Source organism: Penicillium malachiteum, assembly GCF_028827825.1.
Source record: "Penicillium malachiteum strain IBT 17515 chromosome Unknown utg000001l:1.0-8184562.0:1.0-8186909.0, whole genome shotgun sequence".
NCBI lineage: Eukaryota > Fungi > Ascomycota > Eurotiomycetes > Eurotiales > Aspergillaceae > Penicillium > Penicillium malachiteum.
In genome coordinates, this window is record NW_026643094.1 from 7636027 (window position 1) to 7659527 (window position 23501).

General features: G+C 48.0%; 5 protein-coding genes across 5 annotated transcripts; 1 reads left to right on the forward strand and 4 right to left on the reverse strand.

Moving 5' to 3' along the window:
- Nucleotides 1-211: 211 nt before the first annotated feature.
- Nucleotides 212-2363, reverse strand: N7483_002814 (uncharacterized protein; the record flags this gene model as incomplete). The annotated part of the gene is made up of 9 exons (XM_057086251.1): nucleotides 212-250; nucleotides 307-731; nucleotides 805-1006; nucleotides 1076-1502; nucleotides 1573-1603; nucleotides 1659-1749; nucleotides 1812-1950; nucleotides 2015-2206; nucleotides 2263-2363. 9 exons carry the CDS (start codon nucleotides 2361-2363, stop codon nucleotides 212-214), a joined length of 1647 nt encoding a protein of 548 aa, XP_056952400.1.
- Nucleotides 2364-4622: 2259 nt separating this feature from the next.
- N7483_002815 (uncharacterized protein) lies at nucleotides 4623-6063 on the reverse strand (the record flags this gene model as incomplete). Its single annotated transcript, XM_057086252.1, has 2 exons — nucleotides 4623-5056; nucleotides 5124-6063. 2 exons carry the CDS (start codon nucleotides 6061-6063, stop codon nucleotides 4623-4625), a joined length of 1374 nt encoding a protein of 457 aa, XP_056952401.1.
- A 2784-nt stretch (nucleotides 6064-8847) lies between these two features.
- N7483_002816 (anaphase promoting complex subunit CDC16) lies at nucleotides 8848-10839 on the reverse strand (the record flags this gene model as incomplete). Its single annotated transcript, XM_057086253.1, has 1 exon — nucleotides 8848-10839. The coding sequence occupies one exon, from the start codon at nucleotides 10837-10839 to the stop codon at nucleotides 8848-8850; it is 1992 nt and encodes a 663-aa protein (XP_056952402.1).
- Nucleotides 10840-12005: 1166 nt separating this feature from the next.
- On the forward strand, nucleotides 12006-12905 carry N7483_002817 (Saf4/Yju2 family protein; the record flags this gene model as incomplete). The annotated part of the gene is made up of 2 exons (XM_057086254.1): nucleotides 12006-12297; nucleotides 12355-12905. The coding sequence occupies 2 exons, from the start codon at nucleotides 12006-12008 to the stop codon at nucleotides 12903-12905; spliced, it is 843 nt and encodes a 280-aa protein (XP_056952403.1).
- A 779-nt stretch (nucleotides 12906-13684) lies between these two features.
- Nucleotides 13685-23488, reverse strand: N7483_002818 (histone acetyltransferase TRA1; the record flags this gene model as incomplete). Its single annotated transcript, XM_057086255.1, has 1 exon — nucleotides 13685-23488. The coding sequence occupies one exon, from the start codon at nucleotides 23486-23488 to the stop codon at nucleotides 13685-13687; it is 9804 nt and encodes a 3267-aa protein (XP_056952404.1).
- Nucleotides 23489-23501: the final 13 nt, after the last annotated feature.

The window sequence follows — 23501 nt, forward strand, 5'->3', positions numbered from 1 at the left end:
GTGAGTGCTTGATTGGAATAAAATAAAATACAGTTCTGTTTTCCATGACACCTCAAGATATTGTTAAAGCACCTTTCAACTCCTGGATATCGTATGCACGATAAGTAATGAAAATCCTTTTACAGCTAAGATGCGCTGGTTCATGGATTGTGGGCAAACGTAGCCCATTCCCACCTCATCCCACCTCAAAGTGGAGCCCGTGGTCTTACTCCTAGGCTATTGTAGCGGCTTGGATGAAGATTCGCTCTCTCTGTCAGATAGTTAGCTTACTCTCCACTCTCCACCATCCAGTTGAATTCAGCTAACCTTCATGACCAAAGATCCCACAGCTGCCATTACGCCTGCAGCAATGACAAGATAATAGGTGTGAGACATGGCGTTCACAATGGCATGGAGTGCTTCACGCTGAACTTCCTTGGGGATATGTTTCAGGAGGTCGCTGTTCGTTCCCATAAGCGCACCTTGCAGGACCTCCCGCGGGTAGTCCGGGAGAAGTTTCTCGAGCTTTCCCAGTGCTTGATTCTGAAAAATTGCTCCGGAAATAGCTAATGCGAGTACAATTCCTAAATTCTGAGCGAGAGCGATAAATGACGTGGCGTCGGATCCGCGGGAGCGGAAGTTTTTGGCTTGCGCAACCGAGAAGCTCGTTTGTATGAACAGTCCTGAGCCAATTCCAATAAGAGCACAGTAGCCATAGATGCGGGCAATCGGTGTCAACTCATCAACTGTGCCTTTAATTTCCATAAGTTAATTATCGTCGCACAATGCTGATCAATGAACTTCAATGCCGGAAAGAAGACATACTCATCAAACCTCCTCCAACACTGGTAAGAATACCACCAACAAGATACCAAGGCATATAAAGCCCAAACCTCATCATCATGGCTCCATTCAGAAGACCAAAGAATACCATCAATAAAATAAATGGAAGCAGTCTGACAGCCGCCGTGAGAGGGGAATCACCAATAACAAATTGACAATAGAGTGGAATGTAGTAAGTCGGGATCTGTACTGTATGTTAGCTTATTACTAGTAGTGTTGAAAGCTGAAAACTTGAACGTCAACCAAGACTTACAAAGACGCATGTTCCAGCTGCACTCATCTCTGCAAACAAGAGCCACATCAAAGGCCTGGAAAGAAAATCTGCTGGGAAGATGCGTTCACCCTCCGTGGTACCAAGTGTGAATCTTTGCTGTAAGGCAAACATTATAAGCAACACACCACCAACAACCCACAAGGCGATTTCTTGACCTGCTCCCCAGGCAAAAAGAGTTCCTCCGAAGTTTATTGCCATTATGAGTGCCGAGAATGTCCCGGTGTTCAAAAGAATTCCCAAATAGTCGATTTGTAAGAGCTTGCGCTTGAGGCGGACCTCGGGCTGAGGGTCTCCTTTAGGAAGATAAAAGACAAAGACGGGTGAGAGAATTCCTCCGATACAGAGATTGATGTAAAAGGCCCATCTCCATGTCATGTTAACATTTTGAGAAAATGCGCCGCCGACACTATATGAGACATAAAATCAGTTCATCATACTCGCAATCAGAGCAGATATATTGTTGGGCATTTCCTTACATGGGGCCCAGCACTGTGCCACTTCCCCAGGCTATTAACATATTAGTATAAACAAAATCCCAGCTACGAGGCACCAAGCAGCGAACTTATTCCTGTAAGCGCCATATACGCCGGTCGCTGACGAACGGAGGTTGTGACGGATAACAAAGTCAGACATCCTAAGTACATTCCAGCGCCCTGGTGATGTCAATGATTTGTCACTCTTTGTTATCAAGGCAAGATATTCAAACTTGACATACCCCAAGGCCAGCAATGGCGCGTCCAGCAATAAAGACATTCATATTTCGAGCAGCGCCGCAGATAGTGCTGCCAATCTCGAATAGAACAATTGAGCCAAGGTAGATGGTTCTTGCGCTAAAAATTGCATAGAGTTTGCCCCTATTGAAAACCCAGATGTTAGACTGGTCTACCTATCGGAGATCAAGGTGAAGGGTTAAGGTACCAAGTGATTATTGTCGCGGAAGAGGATAGGGCAAAGGCGACACCAAGCCAGCTTAACTTGTTGACGTCGCCGAACGCCTCAACTACAGGAGACTGTACATCAGCAACAATTGTATTGTCGAGCGAGAAAAGGAAGGTTGAAGATAGAATTGTGAGAACTATAAGAAGCCACTGGAAAGGCGCACAATAAGTACTAGTAAAAGGTCATGCAGGTTGGTGACGCGTACCAAAGGTTTTGGGACGCGTGACTGCACATTGTCCTCAACAAAGTCAACGTCCTCCGGGATTGCGACCGTTGTAGCCTCAACCTCTGGCTCAGTCTTGGGAAGTTCAGTGAGTTCAATATCCATTTCGTTGAATGGAAAGTCAAATCTAAGAACTTGATAAAGGACTTGAAGTTGAAGTAGAATATGTTCTTGAAAGTGATAAAAGTGAGAGATGAATAGGTAATATTCAAACAGGATCGAAGGGTAATGAGAGACGATGAGGTCGAAGATCAAACTGAGATCGAAGTATCAAAAGAGGGAAGGAGCTCCAGTGACCATATCACGGGATCTGGATTGTGTTACTACTCAAAGTTCTTCAGATTTATAGATCAATCATGTTTGATAATTTCAATATTTACTATTTAGCTTATCATAATTCCAGGAAGTATTCCCATAGCTTAAGCTGGGCATAATTGCTCCAATTTTTGGTAGCTTCTTAGGAAGATGGCTCATCTACAGGTAGACAGCCGAATGAAATCCTGCATAATCTAATACTATAAGTCCACGGGTCCTTACATCAATGTGACACAGAAACATAGAGTATTATTAGTAATATGTGTTTTTTGAGCCTAATGGTGTCTTCATTCGATTATAGTTTGGTTTTATCCTCCGCTTCGATCTCCTGATGGGTTGTTTGCTACAGAATCCTACAGTTTACCTTCAGGCTGCACATTTGCAGTCAAGTCGAGCCCTCTGCCAGTAGGAGAAAAAGAATCCTAGGCTGCTCTAACTTTTAATCATCCAAGAGCAAACTATGTTTTGAATTACTATTTGCTAATTCTAGGAAAGTGACCAGGCGCCACTCAAAGAGCCCTGGAACTGTTCAAATGCTATATTAAGCTGGGCCAGCATAGTACCCCTAGGAAAGATTCCAAATTTACATATTATATGATGAATCTAGGATTACGATTGACTGAAGAACATTATTACTGGCTCCAAGGTTACTGTACCAACAATGAATCCAGGCTTCCATATGTGAGTTCCAGTTTGTAGGACATCTGGATGGATTCAGCACCAGCCTATTTGGGATGATGGCCTAGTTATCCGACATGGATACTTCAAGTTCATCAACTATGATGGACATAATGACACATGTGCAGAGAGTACATGCCCGTGCTAGTATGTGAAGAATTGACTGAAGAACGGGCAGGATGTGGGGGATTTTATTTGATTACTAGCATCTTATATAAATGTAGATTTACTTTCAAGTTTGATACTCTATGAAAATTAAGCACTGGTCTGAGCTTATATCCATATCCCTGGATGATCACTGCCTTGGGCCAGCAATAATATTACACACGTGCGTGTAATTGCTCTTACTTGAAAAGTGTGCACTGATTACTACCTAGGTAAAATGCTAGTACTAGCTCAGGGCCATAAAACGTGAAATAATGACCCGGGCTGTTCAAAAGAAATCGGCTACTATGACTCGTCTGATTGAATGGGTCTGCATGACTCGAGCAGTCACAACCTTGTGTATCACCGAGTCATGCTAGCTTGTGTGTGGATAAACGTGTGGATACTATATGAACATTTTTCACGAAGTTCTCCGTTTTCCATATGCGTATCACTAACAGGACGATAGATTCGAAGTTAAAATTCATTAGATTGAATTAAATCAAAGATAATTCAAGGTTTCCGCTATATTACCCGAGATTGATATACGTTGACTGCCACGCGTCCCGGGAAGCATTGTCAGTGTGGAGTAGGTGGAGTCTGTGGATCCGAATATTCGAACTCGAATGCAAGGGCGGCTTGGAGATAGGAAGTTGGAGTTGATTCCCTATCAAAGGTTCAATGTTTTCACCTTTCAAGTTTCAAGGTCAACCCTGTCTCTTGGGGTCAATAGTGCCAGTGCTGACTTGGATTTCCTGCACAAGTTTGAACCCAGTTGACGGTATACGTATCTTCTTAGTTTATTCCAAGATTCAAATGCTTGAGTAGTAGCGTGATATTTGGACGGCTCCCGGAGACTCGTCATGCTGTTCTATGTACGAGATTCAAATGTAGTGAAAAGAAATGAATAATATACATCAATCGATGATGCTGTGGTATCACAAAGATCCATTGAACGCCGTTGCCAGTAATGAATAAACGAAGAGTGTATCGTCTACATGCCTGCACTCCGAGAACCCCATAAGTTCAAATTTTCCAACTGGAAAAAGGGGACAGTGCATGAGATAGAACATGTATCAAAGAATGGGTTTGAGATATCGTCATGGCGCTCGCTCTATGCAAACTTAAATAGAAATAAAGTTGAAAAAGTAGATCGAGTTGGGTAGAGTTCTCAGGGATAAAAAGAATGGCGTGGTGCGATAGGAGGTGAGGTTGTGGAGTCGACTATCATGGTCCAAATTGCAGCTGATCTGCTCGGAATTCGTACATCATAGAGCTTTCTAGGAGGATGAAAGACTCGTATCGTAGGCCGCGCTGTTTGCCGTCTTGATCGGTTCTTTGGGTCGCGCTGGTGTTCCAGACATTGCTGTAGCCATCAAAAAGGGAGCGCCAGTAGCAAGCTTCTGCGGCAGGCGTGAGGTATCGCTCACGGAATGTCTTCACACTGTTCAGTGCGATGCGACGTGCGGCTTCGGTATCCTGAATAAGGGGTTGGATCTTTTCCTCCAGATCGCCGAAGTCACGTTCGACTTCGACGTAGTTCTGGTTTGGTCCGCTGGCGATAAGGAGATAATGGTGATGTTGGATGTATTGGAGTTTGTGGGCGACAATGACAGAGTTACACGCCTGTCTGTATTTAAGAGACGCAGAGTATGAGCGACCTTGACCGGGGGTTAAAAAGTCAGCTATGATGCTCGCATCCAAGAGGGGAAAGATCGTTAAACTCACCTTCGACGTGCGCGATGAACATGTAGCGGCAGTGATCCTCCATTTTCAATACGTTTTTGCCTGTATTCCACTCCACCTGCTTTACATCTCCCCATGGTTTATCACGGGCAGCTTCAATCAAGGCTCGACGTAACTTGGGGGCGAAGCTCGGTTTTCCACGCCATACCAACTGGGGCTTCTTTTCATCCCACGGAATATCCAGTTGCTGAATATGGTCAACAACCTGATCGTAAGGTCCAATGTAGTTTTTTGGGTTATCCCAAGCCCAGAAACTGAAGTCTGGCATGAGCCACACTCCCTTTTCCAATGGAGTGCGAGCAAAGACCCAAACCGGCATGTCAGGACTCGTCACATCCTCCACCTTGTCTTCTACTGAAAACACAAACTCGATATCATTTCTTTGTGCGCGGTCTTGGTCGGCGGCCAGCGCACGATGGATTGAGCTTAGAACACCCATGATCTTGCGGCGGTGATCGTCCCCTTTCGCTCGTGCCGCAACCACATGTAAATAACCACGGGAGATAAAGGCGCGCACCATTCCTTGCTCCAGGTTGATTTCATCTAGGTCCTCAGTGGCGATGCGACCCTGGCCTAGCCAGTGTCGTTCTGCGCGAACCACATCTTCGAAGAGTCCTGGGAATGCTGCACTACATTGAGACTGCTGTAGGGCTTCGTTTGAGGCATCGCGTGGGTAATCCCACTGCCAATTAGAGAGACTGCTGGGTTTTTGCAGAGTTGTTTCGGGACAGGCAAGACATGTGGAGCATTGAAAGGTAGTAGAGGTTTGACAGGCACAGTGACCAGCAGGGAGAAGCTGAGTGAGAACGGGGTGGATGTAGTCGCGGTCGGAATTCATGCCATACCAGATGACGAGAATGAGACTACATGATAAGCCGGCGAAGACGCAAAGCAGCGCTAGGGCACGCCCACGACGCGGCATTGTTAAGGGGGAGTTGCAGTTCGCGGTCATGTCGCGCAAACAGTCGAGAAGTGAAATTCCTCAGGAATCTAAACCATGCTGGAGATCGGGGATGGGAGAATCTTATGCAGTGGAAAACACCTTCTGGAATTCTCCGGGGAACATGTGGGATGTGGGCAGGAAAAAGGAGAAAATAGGAATACAGTTCCCAAAAACGCACAGCCTGAAACTCGTACTCCACATCCTTCATTTGGGAGAGGATTGTCAAGCTTCCCGACAGATCGGCGGCGTCGCAGGATGACGATTGGCCTTCAATAGAGCCTCAGGAAGCAAAAGAGTGGGGCATGTAGCGTCATTCTCCATCACACTAACTGGGAGCCTTGCGGTGCCTGGGCGATGAGGATCCACTTAGCGTCAGTGTGGCCAGGACTACGTACACCTGGTTGTCGGACCCGGGGGCTATGAAATGACCGTGCAGAATTTGCCATCTGACCATTTCATGCGCTGATTCTTAATTAAGATTAAAGTAATCTGCCACTTCTGGATCAATTACATGATTCTTTAACCAATTCTTGAGTTTATATCTTCTCTCGGTCGTTAAAACTGTGTCAAACACTTCAAACACTTCAAGCAATCCAAACAAATCAAACAAATCCTTCCTAATACAGTTTAGTGTCCAGGGTCCAGTTTTGAATGACGCTAATCCTAATTAGTCTCTAGTGGTGCGCCATCCCGTAAATAAACGTCGCCAGGACTCTAATAATATCTCATCACCTGCATACTTTATCCATGGATGTACATTGTGTATACCTCTATTTGGATACCATCTCAATTGCACATGGTCACATTCAGCCCCAAACCCCCAACGTTTGAATACTTAAAAAAAAAAAGTGATTTAGCCTCAAATCACTACCCAATAAGCAAATGTGCATGGCCCCCTATGTGTGGCCCCGCTGGCCCCTTCTGGTGTAGAGTCCGGTGCTGACTAGTGTAGTAGTTCGGCAATTTTAGCTGAAATCTTGAATTTTCAGGCAGGCGTATTTATGGTCTTGGGCTAATACTTACTAGGTAGGCTATAGTAGGCAACCAGAAGTACTACACAAGCACATGCAGCTTCAAGTTGAAGCCTTCGGAATTGCACTAAGCTACTAAGTACGAGTAGTGCGTCTACTAGTGACATCCATCTAAGTACCGGTGAAGCATTTGGAGGATATGTGTCCAGATATCATACTTACTAAATTAACACATAACTTCAATGTTGGCTCGTGGACTCCAGATTAGTACGTGAGAGCCTTGTAAGACCTTGGGAAGTATAACATGATTTGAGTGCTGACCATGGCACATACCATGACCCTTGATAGTACTATGTATCTGACAAGTTTAACCTATGTGTCCCTGCGGGACCCATACAGGCTTTTGAGCTCCAATATATGCATGCGCTTGACCTCCAAGGCTTGACTCGAGATTAGACCCCATGACCATAATCGACAGTCGAATGAGTTTTGAGATACTCCAAGTACCGTCTAATCATCTCCTAATGGGTCCCAATTAGTCTGATGTCGGGAATATCGTGACACTTTAGGCGACCAATATCCAACAAACTCTAATGGCAAACACGAGGATAGGCTAGTACTCAATCCTCTTGAAATTTAGGCAGCTAACATTAGAGAATTTAAGCACTGATAAGCAGCGGCAATTTTATCCATTCTAGGGTCATGTGGAGACTCAGTTCAAGATCAGGCAGTCAAGATTCAAGGCCAAGTGCCGGAGATGGACCTGTTTAATGGAATATTCTGAAGAGAGTGGATCAATGGGAGCCCTGTCCAGGTGGGATATGTGGATGCATCTGCTGTTAGATCCATTGGACTGCATCCTCACATAGACGAATGCCTGGGCACAGATACGTCTGTTGTGAGATGCAAGTGAATTGAATCTTAGAGTACGATTTGCAGTATGTACTGGCGGAGTATACATGTATGCATGCTCAGTTTTCAATGTCGATCTGACAAATGAAAAGACAGCAAAAGAAAGTGCCAGGTGACAGGGCTCTAGATACTATGAAAGCCAAGAAAAATAAAAGTGAAAATAACCTTGGAAGGATCAATGCCTGTTGTTAATGGGGTCCGTCAACCATGGCTTTTTCGATCACGAACTGCCAGCGTGGATCTTTATATGACATTTACATTGAGGCATCCTTAAAAAGAAAGTAAAAGAAGAGAAAAAGGAAAAAAAAGAAAGGAGTGCCCCCACCCGGAGTCGAACCGGGGATCTCTTCATTACAAGTGAAGCGCCTTAGCCACTTGGCCACAGGGGCTGTGAGTCGTGCAATTTGTCGGACTTTGACGTCGTGACGTAACTCCGTTTTATGAATGTAGAGAAATGTACACATCTAGGACCACGGGCGCACCACTGGCCACAGAGCAGACCTGATGTCATAGCCCGGCCGACTGATATCTCATTGTCCCGTCAAGATGATTCCTAAAAGTATTCCAAGGTTACTCCCAGGTCTGGGCATACTAGCGAAGATCCTATCCTAGTCTTCTCGACTCCTAGTTCAATTGGTTCATTGATATGGGCGAAAAGAGTCAATTCGCACGCTATGGACTATGGATTAACAGGAAAAGAAGTCATGCATTCTGCTACTTCACAATCATCCCACCAGGAAACCTGAGGTCACAGACCTCTATTGGTCTCCTTACTTTTGCACCGTCGTAACGCCTGCCATGTATGCAACAAAAAGAACCAAAACCAAAACTAGCCCTCCGTAAAAGCAATCATCATTATCCCTGGGTTTGCTTCTCCGCCTCACTGTGGTTGGGATTGACTCCGGTTCGATCGATGTCCCCGAGCACGCACAGGAGTGTCACTCATCACTGTGTCTGGGTGGGGTGGAACAGCCTGGCGTCTACGAGGCGGACGTATGCGATCCAAAGCACGACGCAGTAATCCATCTGCCTCCCCATCTAGATCCATCTCGGTTTGATGCTCCATAGTCGGGGGTGTGGGCTCCATCGATTGTGGAGTAGCCGCATGTGTGACTTCATCTGTCCATTGCTCTTGATAAGCCTCCTTCCGACCACCACGTCGGCGTGATTCACCGGGAGTTGGACGTTCTCTGCGAGTTTCGCGAGCACGAGAGGATGAACTTCCCTGGCGTGAATGCGTTGGTTGGCTAACTTCCTCTACCTCTTCCTCTTCTTCTTCAATTACTTGCCGATCCTGCTCACGGCCTTCTTCTGCCCAGATTTCTAGTGCACGACCTAGAAGCGTTCCTGCAGTACCGGCTCCTCCTGCGGCCTCTCCACCTCCACTAGCGCCCAATACTCGTACAGCCTCATGCAAAGCTGCGACAGCATCACCAGCCCGGCCGAGCTCCAAAAGGGTTAAGCCTCGAGATGTGTGGATTGAACCCAGGAGTCCTCGGTCCTCATAGCCCCCAACGCTGGAGGCGTTCGCGACTGAATTAGAGCCACCCGACCCACCGCCCAAGAAGGGTGCGTAGCCCATGCTGTTACCTCCAGCACCCACTCGAAGACAGTCATCAAATTCCAGCAGAGCTTCGCGATGGAGACCCATCCGGCGCAAAGAGTGGCCCAGATTGGCACGTGTTGCAACCCAGGCGCCTTGTTCGCAATGAAGAGAATTAGCTAGGTTCAGAGCTTGCTGAAATAGTTCAACAGCGGGAGTGAGATTATTTTGATGGAAATACACAACGCCGAGCTCATTCAGTACCAGAGGGTCTCCACCTAGAGGCATGGGAAGTGATTTGTCTGGTGTGGGTACATATGCAGTACCTGGTGCGGAACCTGTTGACATAGCAAAAGCGGCAGAGAGATATTCATGGGCCAAAGACATGTTATTCAATGCTAGATGTTGCATACCCAGGTAGAGCTGTGGCAGGTGGCTACCCTGGAAGAGCCGGGCAGCTGTACTGTATGCCGCAATGGCCTGGTCATGTTCTCCCTCGGCAGCAAAAGTATGGGCAAATCCAATCCATGCAGGGGCTGAGTGAGGATCAAGTAAAGAAGCTTTGGAGAAAAACCGGCGAGATTCAGCGATCTTGGACACGGAAAGATAATAGGTGCCGATGGCCAAATATGTGTAAGACTCTTCCGGTGCATGATCAGCCAGCAAGTGTGCGAGTAGGAATAATGCATTTGTGGCACCTGTCTCATAGAGGCATGCTAGGTGGAGGGGATAGACACCTGGGGCATGGCCTAAATGATTATGGGCAGGCATTCCATTGCTGGCAACTGCAAGCTCGTTCGACTGGGCGTTAGAGAGAATGGAAGAGGTCAATTCGAGAGCTTCTGGGAATCGGCATTGTGTGAACAATGTCTCGGCACGCGATAAGAGTATGTCTGGGTTCTGAGAGAGGTTGTAGTGTGTTGAGAGAGTCTCGGTAGCATTAGACAGAATTGTAGGTGAGGAGTATTTGGAAAGACGGGTCGTGTAGAGCATTTTTGTGAAATCGGCTGCCTCCTGGGCGACCGTTGGGTCTGGTGATGAGACTGAGTCGAAATCCAGGGATTCAAGGAACTCAAGCTCCTCTGCAGGCGACATAAGGGAATTCTTCATGAGTTGATCAAATGCCTCAAAGCATTGCACATCAATACGCACTGCATCCTTGTAGCAGTCCCGAGCGCGGTCAAATGCATTCTGCTTTGCAAAGCAAAGTCCTCGCAAATAACACATGGATGCTTCGAATCGAATATCACTGCTGTCCTCCTGTTCTCGGTCTTCTCGTCGCTCAATGCGCTCGCCACGCTCCCCCCCGTGCTGTTCCTGCCTTCGCATTTCGTAAAGTCACATGGCTTTGGCTGTTAAGATGCTGAATCTTCCTCCGAGTGTGGTGATTACGGATCAGGTCTGTAGGATTATGCTCGCCAAGGATATTCAGTGCTTGATCAAAATGGTTTTGTTTAATGTAGCAGTGCGCTGCAAGGTAACGACAGGCGGGGTTTCGAGAGACAAGGTCGCCACGGGAGAGAAGGGCCAATGCACGTGTGAAGTTATTGTTAGAGAAATGAACTTGCGCTAACCAGAATGCATCGTTATCACTATCTTTAGGGTATATGTTAGTGAACAGTCATTCCTTTTGGTTGCGACAGGGGAGCGACAAACTAGTTAATGCGAGAACCTTGTCTCCAATGTAGATAGCAGACTCATGCTGACCGCGATTGAACGCGTCCTGCCGCCAGGATCGTAGATACCGTTCCATCACCACAAATTGGACAGTTCAGGTGATGGAAGAAGAAGTTCATAAGCATGCGCCAACATAAGAGGTTGAAATATTTTTTCAGGCAAGTTGATTTCCAGCACCGCAGTCCAAGCTAAACATGAGCGGGTCGCGGATTGTGGACAGTGGCCCGTGCGTAATATCTTGAATAGCGCGACTGGGCAGTCTCGACCGCTGCATACTCAGCGCCATACTCACCGCCTGTCATTTGAGGTAGATGATCTATAGATCAGGACTGAATGGGAGATTCAATATGGGTATGTGGGATTAAAGGAGAGCCTGAGAATTCAAATCTGAGGGAATGAGTCTATCATACCTATCACTATTACAGTATTCCGAAAAAGTAAGAGAATCCCATATATCGAATTTGTCCTTGATATTTCTACTCTATACATTCGAAAGTGGCAGAAAAAGGGCGGTAGGTGGGATTGGAAACGCCCAGTTTGGACTCGAAGTTATATACGAAACTAAAGAATTTATGGGGGGAAAGAGCAGTATGAAATATTTTTGGTACAAAATCTCATAATTTACTCTACCCGAAATGAAGCTCTAAAATTCTGCTTGGTCATGGATGCTTTATACCCCTTGTACACTTCCATGCAGATCACATGACACTGTCACGTGGTGATATCTGTATGGGCGTTGGACTTTCTATTTCAACTTTCCATTACAACGCCACTTCTTCTTGAGTTCTGTCACCTCAACTGCCCGAACCACCGTCACCATGTCTGAGCGAAAGGTTCTCACCAAATACTACCCCCCGGATTTTGATCCATCGGCGATCGGGCGTACACCCAAGCACCTCCGCCAGAAGGGCCCGAAAGTCATCACAGTCCGTCTGATGGCTCCATTCCCGATGAAATGTACCAACTGTGGTGAATACATCTATCGAGGTCGCAAGTTCAATGCCCGCAAGCAGACTCTTGAGGAGAAGTACTTATCCATCCCGATCTACCGCTTCTTTATTCGGTGCACACGATGCAGTGGAGAGATCACCTTTCGTACAGATCCAAAGAGTATGATTTCCCTTCCCTTTTGTCTTTGCTTGCTGTGCATCTGCTAATATATCCCAGATATGGACTACGAATGCGAAAAAGGCGCCAAGCGAAACTTCGAGGTCTGGCGCGACTCCAAGGATGAAAAGTATAACGAAACACAAGAGGAAACTCTTGACCGACTTGAGCGCGAGGAAAACGAGGAGCAGGAGCAGCTAGAGCGTGATAAGATGGCGGAGCTGGAGGATAAGATGCAGGACTCCAAGCGAGAAATGGCTATTGCGGATGCGCTTGACGAGATTCGCACCAGGAATGCACGAATCCAGCGTAACGAGGCGAAGGGCGAGGAGACGGCCCTGGAGTTTGTACGAGATGAACAGGATGATGTTCAGCTGTTACAGGACAAAGAAGACGAGGAGGCGGCAAGACGAGCGTTCATGACGTCCACTGGGGAAAGAGTCAAGCGCATTGTCGAGGAAGAGGAACCTATTCCCGCTATGCCTGAGCCCTCCAAGTCTTCTTCGGTTTCGATGCCGCCTCCTTCCTCTACATCGTTTGCGCGGGTGAAGAAGGCTAAGAAGCCAAGTTTGACAAGCTTGGGGATCAAGAAGAAGCCTTCTCTTGTTTAATGACTTATGTTTTAATAGCACTGGCGCTGGCGTTCGGTGGAATTAATGACTGCTTACTCCTTTTCATGTGGCCTTTGTGTATTTAGCCACGCCTAGTTATTCTAGGTAGTATGAGATCACCTTCTACAAAAGCATCCAAATGTCCTTTAGCATGTAATACTTTTGGTAGTAGCCTGTACATGTGTTCTTCAGATATGACAGCCGGGTGCCCTATCCCTTTTGCTGTACTAGATAATAATTTATCATTAATTTGAATCTATAAAAAACATTGGAATGATAGTAGTACATATGTGCTAGTATTCCAACTTGAAGGTTAACTTGAAATTCAACGACTACTAGTAGTTACAACATTCAAGTTGAATGTCATCTGGAATGCTATCTTGATCTATGTATCTTCAAGTTGCATTTATCAAGTTTCATCTTCATGTGTTTGACATTCGCGACCTTCATGTCACGCTTAGCCAGTAGCTTACTTGGAACAATTGTTCATTACTAGGTCATGGTATGGACCTTGGAATAACTTGAAAAGAACATCATAATATTAAAACATACAGCGAAAATATTTGAAAAAACGGTGTCCAATAACTTCATCCCAGTCAAAAGAAAGTCATTTTTGAACTTCCTTACCAAAGCGCCACGCTTAAAAGCAAAATAGAAACCAACCCATACCCAGGCTGCCCATGCAAAACTCAAAAATAAAATAAAAAAGCCACCTCGAACTGAGAAGAGCAATAGAGCAATAGAGCTAGAGCAAAGAGACGTAAAACGCAGCGACGCACTTAAAGATAAGGCATCCACAACGCATCGCAGGATGCCAGGTGCTGAGGGTTAACTGCCTTGGAGATCAAATCGATCGTGGTTTGGTTGGCAGGCAAGTTGCCCTCGGGTGGACTAGCCAGGCTAACAGCGCGGTTGACGATGATCTCGCTATTGTTGTTAACAAGATCACGCAGCTGAGGCACAGGCAAAACACCACGATGGTGAGCAGTGGACCAGAACATCATCTCGTCACGGACGAAGATACTGAGCTGTTGCTCCAACTCGTGACGAGGCTCAGTCAAACAGCGAGAAATAGCCATCATAGCACAGGCAAACAGACCCTCTGTAGCAATAGGACCCAGCAATGTCTGGATGTTTGGTGTGAATCGGAATGGCACCTGCTCTGGGTTGTAGAAAATCGCCTTGCCAGGGTTGATGGTGGGAATCAATTCCGCACCCCAGATATCACCGGTTGAGCGCGAAACCAAGATCTTGTTAGGATAACGATTACCGATGTGCATCACGTATGTCATGAAAGCAACCGCAGCATACTGGTAAGCAAACTGTCGGCGGAAAAGCCAGAAGTCCGCAAAGTTGGGGTATGTATGCTGGAAGAACTCTAACACCACGGTACTGGGGACCCATTTGTCTTGAATGGCAGTCAAGATCTCAGTACGAAGCACCTGTTGCTGATCAGCCGTGCGCTGGATGACATGGTTAATTGGATACAAGCTGGAATGGTAGGTTAAATGACTTACATTTTGTTTTGTCTCTGCCAGCGACCGCATTCGATCCATGGTGAAAAGAACCGGCTCATCCTTGTTCATGCCAACACGTCTGCAGTAATCCTCATAGATTCCTTGCATAGAAATGTAGGAAGAGTCGTCCCGAACCAAACGGATATGTGGCGCCAATGGCACCATAAGAGGGAGATGGAAGTAAAGATTGCGGCGACGACTTTCCTTGCGCTTAGCCAAAAGACCATTGAAGATCCGGAACAATTGCAGAATGCGCTCCTCACGACGACAGTGGCGTGCAGCTGGGTGCTGAACGGCGAAAGCATGAATGCTACCGTCATGTCCTCGAATCTTGAGGCGACGGTGGCAAACACCAATACCACGAACCAGGTCCACATCGGGCAAGAAGCGGTCGATGCGAACGAAGTCTTGGTTCTTGTCTTTGTGGAGAAGGTACTGCCCGGGAACTTCAACTTCGTCAAACTTGAGGAAACGGAACTCGCTGAGATGAGGCGAGTAGCTCTCCAGATTTCCAGCCTGAGGGCGGCGATCCAGCTTCTCCTCGAACTTGTCACGCCAGCGACGCAATTTATGGATGTATTCGTGCATCGTAGGCTTCTTGACGACGAAGTCTGCCTCGAAAGACTTGCGAATATGGGCAGGCAGAATCGTCTCTGCGAATCGAGTGATATTGGCTTCTGTCGCAGCGGGTAGCTTGAAATCCTGCGCGTACGATCCAGGCATACGTCCCACATAGGCCAGTCCATCGTTCAGTAGAGCAACAATAAGTCGATAGGCATCCTCATCTGGTGGACACTTGAAGTTCTTATGAATTTGGTCGACCATAGTTTCCATGGACAGAGCAAGCAGTGGGAAAGCTGTCTTGAGGCCGGACATGATCTCGTCCGAGTATTCCCATGGCTTCTTCAGAGGCTCCTTTTCGGTACCAGTGGCGGTAGGAGGAACTTGATTCTGCTGTTGAGGTGTGCCAGTCTGACCTGGAACTTGCAAGTGACCTTGCTGTTGTCCTGGAACTCCCTGGGGTTGGGCTTGAACTTGACCAGGAGCAGGGCTTTGGTTCTGGGCAGGTCGCGGGGAAGCTTGCACCTGATTCTGAGGCTGAGCAGGAGACTGCTGGGCGGACGGGTTTTGAGCAGGGGATTGAGCAGTTGGCAGATTGGCGGCTTGATTTGCTGGGGAGGCACTAGGTGCAGGGACACTGGTTGGAGGTTTCGGAGCGGGTGACGCTTCGCCATTTGGCTTCTGACTTGGTGAAGATGTCTGTTGCTGCTGTTGTCTGGCGCGGTTCAACTTCTCCTGCTTTTGATCATGCTGTTTCTTGATGCTCAGCATATCCTCTCTGTTTGTGCGGAGCAAGAAGAAGAGAGCCTGTGGATACAACTTGGCGATCTTGACGAGAACAGCCTTGCACAGACGCGCCTCGCGGTGAGACAAGCTGGTGAGAAGTTGAGGAATAAAGGTAATCCAGTACCATACAGGTGTATCTCCCTTGAAGTTCTCGAAGGCACTGGCGATCTGACCCTCATCATTGTCCAGACTCAGCAACCAAAGGATTCGACTAAGAAGCTTACGCGACTTAGCACTCTTGTAGAGACCGGCTGCCTCCAAGTAACAGCTGACGGCGTTACTGGCGAGTTCATAGTCCGCCGGGTCCGCCTTAAAGCGCTGATCACTGTACTGTCCCCATTCTGACCATGCCTTTGCAAGACGAAGATCATAGTAGAGAGCAACACCAAAGGCCTCATTCGCGTCATTGACATTATCCAGTTTGGCAAGGAACATTCCCTTCAGAGTGTAGAACTCAGCCTTTTGCTGGGGTCCGAAATAGTTGAGGTTGGTGTTATTGATGACATCCAACCCACTGTTGAGCTCCTTGGGGTTCTGGTAGTGGCACTTCGCCTGCTCACGTAGCTTGAGGAAAGCTTCTTGAATTTCAATGTTGGGCAGTGTGTAGATACGGCTCAATTGATTGATGCAGACCTCTGGCATTTGATGCTTGCGGGCAACATGAGCGAAGCGATTGATGATCCAAGCAGTTTCATGGTATCCACGGTAGGCATAGGAGTTGCTGGCGACATTGTTGGTCTGAGGAGGGAGAAGGCTGAGATAAGTACCGTTGATAAGCTGGAAGATGTGCTGGCGCCAAGTAACAAGGTCTTGCCAGGTATTGATGTCATCCCACAGGTTGGGCAATCGATCTCGCCAGGTTCCAAGAAGAAGCTTCAACTCAGCGGACTTGGTATCAAGGTTACGCTCATTGGTCTGGGCCAAGCTGCCACAGATGTGACTGGCATCATGAAGTTCGACCAGCAACTGGAAGTGTTGCAAGATGGGGATATGAGCATTAGTAATGCGCTTGGGCAATTGAAGCCACTTGCGAATAGACAGTTGAATAGACTCATCACAGACGCTGTTGAAGTCTTGCATGTTCTCCTTCTTGGTGTGGTACTGAAGAAGAGCCATGAAAGCTTGGAAGAAAGTGCGTCGCGGGGTAGGAGCATCAGAAACGGATTTGATCAGTGACTCTAGCTGCTCACGATTGCCCTCGCTCTGCCAGTTTTCAATGTTTCTCCAAGCAGCCTCAAGGAGAAGATCGTTCAAATTTTCATGCTTAGCGAAGTCACTCAAAATTTCCCATTGCTGGAGCTTCTGCGCGCAGATCAACCAATGGTCTTCCCAAACAAAGTATTCACCTTGAGAGAATGGCATTGCTCCAGAACGAGCTTTGATTTGCGCGTTTTCGTAGAGCTGCTGGGACTTATCCCACATGCCTTGCTGCTCATACGACAATGCTGCATTGGTTTCAACGAACTTGCAACGGCGGCGCCAGGTACCATAGAAGAAGTCATCTTCTTGAAGACCAGCATAAACTTCGACCAGGGCATCAAGATTGCTTTCACGAACAGTGGCAGTGTCGATGATCGGGTTAATAGCACTCTCCTCTAGGTAGGTCGCGGCGGTATACCAGGCATCGTAGGTACGACTAAGGTATTTCATGACGTGCGGAGGAATCTTGAATCGAGGACGAGCGCGCACAGCACCCTCCAGAAGAGCTTGCACAACATTGGGGCGCTTATCCAATTGTCTTTGGTGGTACTCGCGAGTAAGGAGAGTAACCATGCCCTTCTCAAGATCAATGCGGTCGTCCTTTGGCAAGGTAGACCAGAAGATGGGGAAAAGAGTAGTCCAAAGTTTGTAGGATACGTTTGGATCTGTGTGCTGGAGCTGACACAAAGGTTCTATCAAATCACGAACCTTAACGTCACCAACCTCAGACATGAAGCGCTTGCGTTCAGCGACGAAGGTCTCAAGTGAGCTGTCAACCATGATATCTCCCATTCTGGAATCCTTCTCACCGCCAGCAAAGAGGAAGGTAAGTGGGTAGAGTGTGAAGTCTTCCTGGTGCAGACGGGCGGTGGTGTTCATATCTACACACCCAAGCACCAGATGAGAGGCCTGGGCCAGCCAGAAAGAGTCGGCGAGAGTGTCCCAGTTTTGACAGGTGAGCACATAGCTCAATCGAGAGCTTGCCAAGCGGGTCAAGCTACGATCGAAGATGGTCATAAACCGGTTGCGCATTTCAACATCTTGGGCTCGTGTACCAATAAGGAAAGCATGCTCCAGTCTGACAGTCAACTCTGTGCGGGTGATCTTTGAGTCCTCGTAGATACGAATCACAAGGTCAAGGAACTTCTTCAGCATAGTCTGATCCGTTCGAGATTCAAAGAGAAGCATCTTGTGCAGCACTGCTGTCTTCTCCTTCAAGGTTGGCCATGACTCGGAGGAGTGGAAAATCCAGGACTCCGCCATTTCCAAGACCTTAGTGCACAGCTTGGTATTCTGCGATCGTTCCACAATAGATGCCAGCACACTCAGGAACGGGCGGCGTTGGTCACCGAGGTGAGACATGCGGACCGAAATCAATTCGATCGTCTTGAAGATTAGGTCAACACCAAGTTCAATTTCATGCGGTTCTGGAACACCTTCGGCAGGCTTGGCAGGAGTAGCAGCCCCATTTTGAGCCTGTGCACCGTTTTGCTGCGTGGAGGCCGCAACATGTTCTTTAGCAAGCTTTTGCGAGAACGCCTTCATGACAGCAGGAATATGCGTGTCAATCTCGGCAGGCTTATGCTTCGACAGGGTCCAGAGTGTGTTCAGACTTGAAACGTAATTGCTGGCAGAAAGTGTTTCGGTTGCAATAGTAGACAAGTAGGTGGCAAACTCAGACGCAGTGCCCTCGGTGTCCATAGCATCCTCATCGTCAGGTGCCTCGTCCGGTATAGCCTCGAGAACCCGACGAACAGGTGGTGGCAACTTGATAGAGATTTCCATCTCATCCTCCAGGCCGTGGAGACAGTCCTGGATCTCAGGATTATCCGATTTCAATGGCTTCTCGAGCAATTTCTGGACGGCCGGAAGACGAGCAGAGATCCATTCATTCGGCTTTGCCGCGATGAGAACACGCAGGACTTGAAGCGCATTCACCATAGCAGTGATCTGCTTCTCATCGGGTTTGTCGGCCTTCTCGCCTGCAAGAATGGGCTCTGTTACCTTCTGGTAGAGGTCGATATCAAGATCTCCCCAGTATTCTGGTGAAAGCAGGTTTCTGAGAAGATAGATAGCCTTATTGATCATCTCGCAAGTAGGTGGAGTCTGCGCCTGCTTCGCGGCAGAATTTGCACGAATCTGGGCAGCTGGAACAGAGAACCGCTCGGGAATGGTAGTGATGAATGTGATGAGGTATTTGATGAGAGCGGCACGAAGTTCAACCGGTACAGAGTAATCCGATCCTCCTCTGCTTGGTGGAGGCGCCAAAGCAGGAGAAGCCATCTCTTGAGGCTCTTCTAGCTTGCGCTTCTTGGTATTCGGTGAGTCAGTTACGGCATTGGCACCACTGATGCCTGCCTCTGCTGATGAGCGCTTTTCCTCCCAGTGCCAAACCAAGCCAATGAGGTTAAGGGCCAGCTTTTTGCTGTCATTGGAAGTATTTGGTGGACCAGCGATCTTGATGAGAGACGGAACAATGAGGGGCACAAAATGCTCACGCGACTCATAGAAGAGGTCAGGCTGTCGGACCAAGAACTGGAAAATACTCATCACCTGTTGCAAGTTCGCAGTCTCTTCGGCCAAGATACGACGAGGCCACTTAGCCCACAATGGATAGCGTGCCTCTGCACCTTGGTTGCCAGCAGTTCGAGTGGGTAGCACAGGAGCCAAGACATCGAGTGCCTGAGTGACAAGCGCACGGCCTTCGTTTTGGTGGGCTCTAAGCAAAGCGACGTAGACTTGTATCACAATCTTGAAAGGCGTCTCGTAATGGGCTATGAAGTAGCTGATCAGAACATAAGCGCCATACTTGTTGATGATATCTTCGAGGCGAATGTAATTCCAAGCAAACTTGATGATGTCCTTGCGGGAGTCCTGGACGGTCTGCGAGTGATACTTGATCAACAATGCGGACAACTGTAGAAGCTCCATGCGCGAGTGGTCAACTCCGGCTTGACTAGACTCTTCACTGAGATCTGCGAGTTGTGGCTTCCACAGACGGCTCTGGATAGACTCAGTCATGCTCTTATCCATCAACTTAGGAGTGTTGGGTGGACTCTTCCAAGTGGTCTGCACATCCATTGCAAGAATAGGGTTGACCAAATTGCGGAATGCATATGTCTTGGTCTTCTGGGAACAAGCCCGTTGGCCGTAGAGCTCGAGACAGCGCATGATGACAGAGCGGCGATAGTCGATGGACTCATTGGTGATGATGTGGCTGTAGATGAACTTGGGAAGAGCAAGAGTGCGCTTCAACTCGTCCGCCGAAAGACCATCAATGACCTCAAACAAGAAGTCAAGGTCGTGTGATGCCTCCGTCAGGTAGGTGGTGAAAATGTCCATCAACTGATCCTCAGCCTGTTCAACTCTAAGGCGCTCATCAGGAGGTAAGCTGTCACCTCGGAGCTTTCTTTCCAGGTCCCGCCCAGAAGACAGAAGCTTCGCTCTCAAATCCGCATGCTCGACCAGCCACTTCTTAGTAGAGGAGTAGGAGCTGATAGAATGAGTGACATAAATTCCATTAATGGCGGCAGTGTTCTTGCCATCTGCACCATCCTGTCCGAATGCGGTTGAAAGGAAGGTCTCTGTATCAGCGACCACTGCATTTCGCAAGGTTTCACTCTCCGCGTCAGCCAGAATTTGGCCGAAGAAACGACCGAATCGCTCATCCTTGAACCGGGCAAAGAAGAAGGCTAAGCTTTCCTTGGGGTACCGATTGAGATACTTAACAAGGGGCTTTCGGAAGGGACTGTGTGACGTTCTTCGCAGCTTCTTCTCAAGATCCAGGACCTTGTTGACAAGATGTTCCATGAATGAAGTAGCAGCCGGGGGAAGAAGGTGGAAAATATTAAAGATGGCAGCAACAATCTTCATAGCAGGGTTTTGCTCAACAAGGCTGAACGAGACCTTTTGTAGGACGCCGTCATCCGCAATCACTTTCATGTGGTCTAGAAGACGGGCACCAATCTCAACCTTGAAATAATTGGTGAGAAGAGTCAAAAGGCGAGCCAAGCCGTCAAGACCAGCGACACTCAGGCGCTTCGGATCTTGCAGATTCATGAGAATAGGGCGCAAGCCATTCTGCAATAGATCCTTGGGTAGCTTATTGGTCTGAGTGAGAACATCCTTAAGACCAGCATTTGCAGCTTCGATCACCTCAGGAGAACGAGAGTACAGAGACTTGAAGAACACGGAAATTATCCGAGCTCGGCTAGTGTTCTGAGGTGTGTTGGCAAAGTCTTGGAAGTTCATAGCCATGGACAAAAGCCGCAAGCAAGCAACACGCAAGTTGACAATCATGTCCGCATTTTTGAATTCATTCGGCTTGGAGGCGAGCGATTCATCATCGGCATCAGCAAGAGCGAGCGACTCCAGCATCAACCGGTTCAATGGCTCATTGAAAGTGACAATGTCATTGTGCAAACCAAGGCAGTACGTGATAGCATCGATAAACCCAATTTGAGTTGCGAATGGCAAAGCACGCAGAGGCTTGTTGAAGATTGGCTGAAGCAAGCGGTCCTTGACTGGGGCAATGAGTTCATGGAGCTCACAGCCCAGTTCTTCCTTGAGAGTTGCGAAGCAACGACGGGATGTTTCACGAACATGCTTATTCATATGACCAAGCTCATAGACAAAAAAGCCACAGAGAGCAAAGAGACGACTCTTCTCGTTCTTCAAGTCATCTTTGGGAATGGCCTTTCCACACCGCTGAAGAATCATAGTCATAGTCTCCTGAGACTGACCTCGTGTGGATGCAGGGAGATCTGCAGGCGTGTCCTTGATCACATGCATAAGAGCCCGGGAGAAATCAACATGACGCTCATATAGCCACGTTTCCCCGAGGTCGAGTTTGGTAGCAAGGAGTTTAATTCCTAGACTTCCACCAGCCTTGGTAAACCACTCCTCACTGTAGCAGCTGTGGCAAAACACGCGGCCAAGATGCTGGAAGAATGGAAGCTTCGATGCCTTCTCAGGAGACCCAAAGATGACGCCAGCGGCTTCTTTGACGATCTGCATAGCCAGCTCGGCGGCGTCTCGGACATGGGCGTTGTCGGAAGAGAGAGTTTCGACAATCGCTTCAGCTAGAGTACGGGAATCCAAGTAAACTGGACCTTCTCCATTGGAAACATCAAACGGCTTGCGGCTATGACGGGCTTGAGCAAGAGCCCGGCCGACCTCAACGACAGCAAAATGCTTGCAAACATCCGCGACAAATGCACTTGCGGTAGGCTCAAGATCGGGGATGGTAGTCGCAAAGATACATGCCTTCAGAAGCTTCTTCACAGTTGCTTCTTGTGCCACCTTCTTTGGAACAGAGGCCGATCGCTCGGACTTCTCAAGGATATCCACCATAGCACTGACCTTGCTGTCGAAAAGATCGTTGGCATGTAACCGAATTAAAGACGCGAGGTCATCGGGAAGGTTCTCATATCCAATCTGCAGCTTCAAGTGGGAACTAAGCATTCGGAATGCCTGTTGTTTGTAGTAGATATCGGAAGACTTGGCAGAATCTGTCTTGGGAGCCTCCATGAGTTTGCCGATGGCCAGATCAATGCCGATATCGACAGGGAAAGGCCGCTTCTCGCTTGGACCGATAAGACGGATGTCGAAGCTGGGGTTGTCGTCGGAGTATTGCTGGAATGACAACTCCGGCGGGTGATTAAGGAACTTGCGGTTACGCCCACCCAACTTTCCGAGAATGCGCATTGTGGTGTGTGCATGGAAATGGTTGTATGGATGGGGGCGCAGATGATCCCATAGAGCGGTCATAAGCTCATCCATGATGGGAGCCATAATCGGATCAAGATAATCAGCCGTCAAGTTATCCACGCAAAGTTCAAGGGTACGTAATCCTTGACCAACCAGGTCAGAATCGGCACGCAAGGCCACCACAATTGGGCGCATGAGATAGCTCAAGTGTGGGAGAAGGTGACTGAGTCGTGCCGGGACAGTGAGAGTAAGCTCGACGTAAAGATCACGCTCTTGGGGCTTGCGAGCTGCCATCAACAGATTGTTAAAGGTCTCCAGAAGCATTTCCAGAAGCGGAAGAATTTCCTTGTACAAGAGCTCGAATCGACCACCACCGATGCTGCGGAAAAGGGAACGTAGAAGGAGGAAGTAGTTCATCGGCTCCTCGGCAGTCACTGATAGCTCAATGCACTTGGTAACGATCTTTGTCACATGAGGATGGAGGACTTGTTCATTTTGGACAGAGAACAAAGTTACCGCCATGAATGAGAGCTTGAACATTCTCAAGAGAATTTTTGCCTTTGTCATGTCTGAAGTTCCAACTTCGTCAATGCGCTCCATCAAGTACTGCAGAACCATGCCGGAAAATGCGGGGGAGGTGGCCTCGCTAGCCAGGAAGAATTGTGGGAGATGAAGCAGAGAACCGTGTTCGAACATGAGCTCATGGAGGTATGGAATCTCGGAGTGGAAGACTTCATGGAAGGTCGCGGTATCAATGCAGTGGAAGACGGTACCGAAGCTCTCCAGGAGCTCCTTCTCTTCGCGTGACATAGGCGCTGTGTAT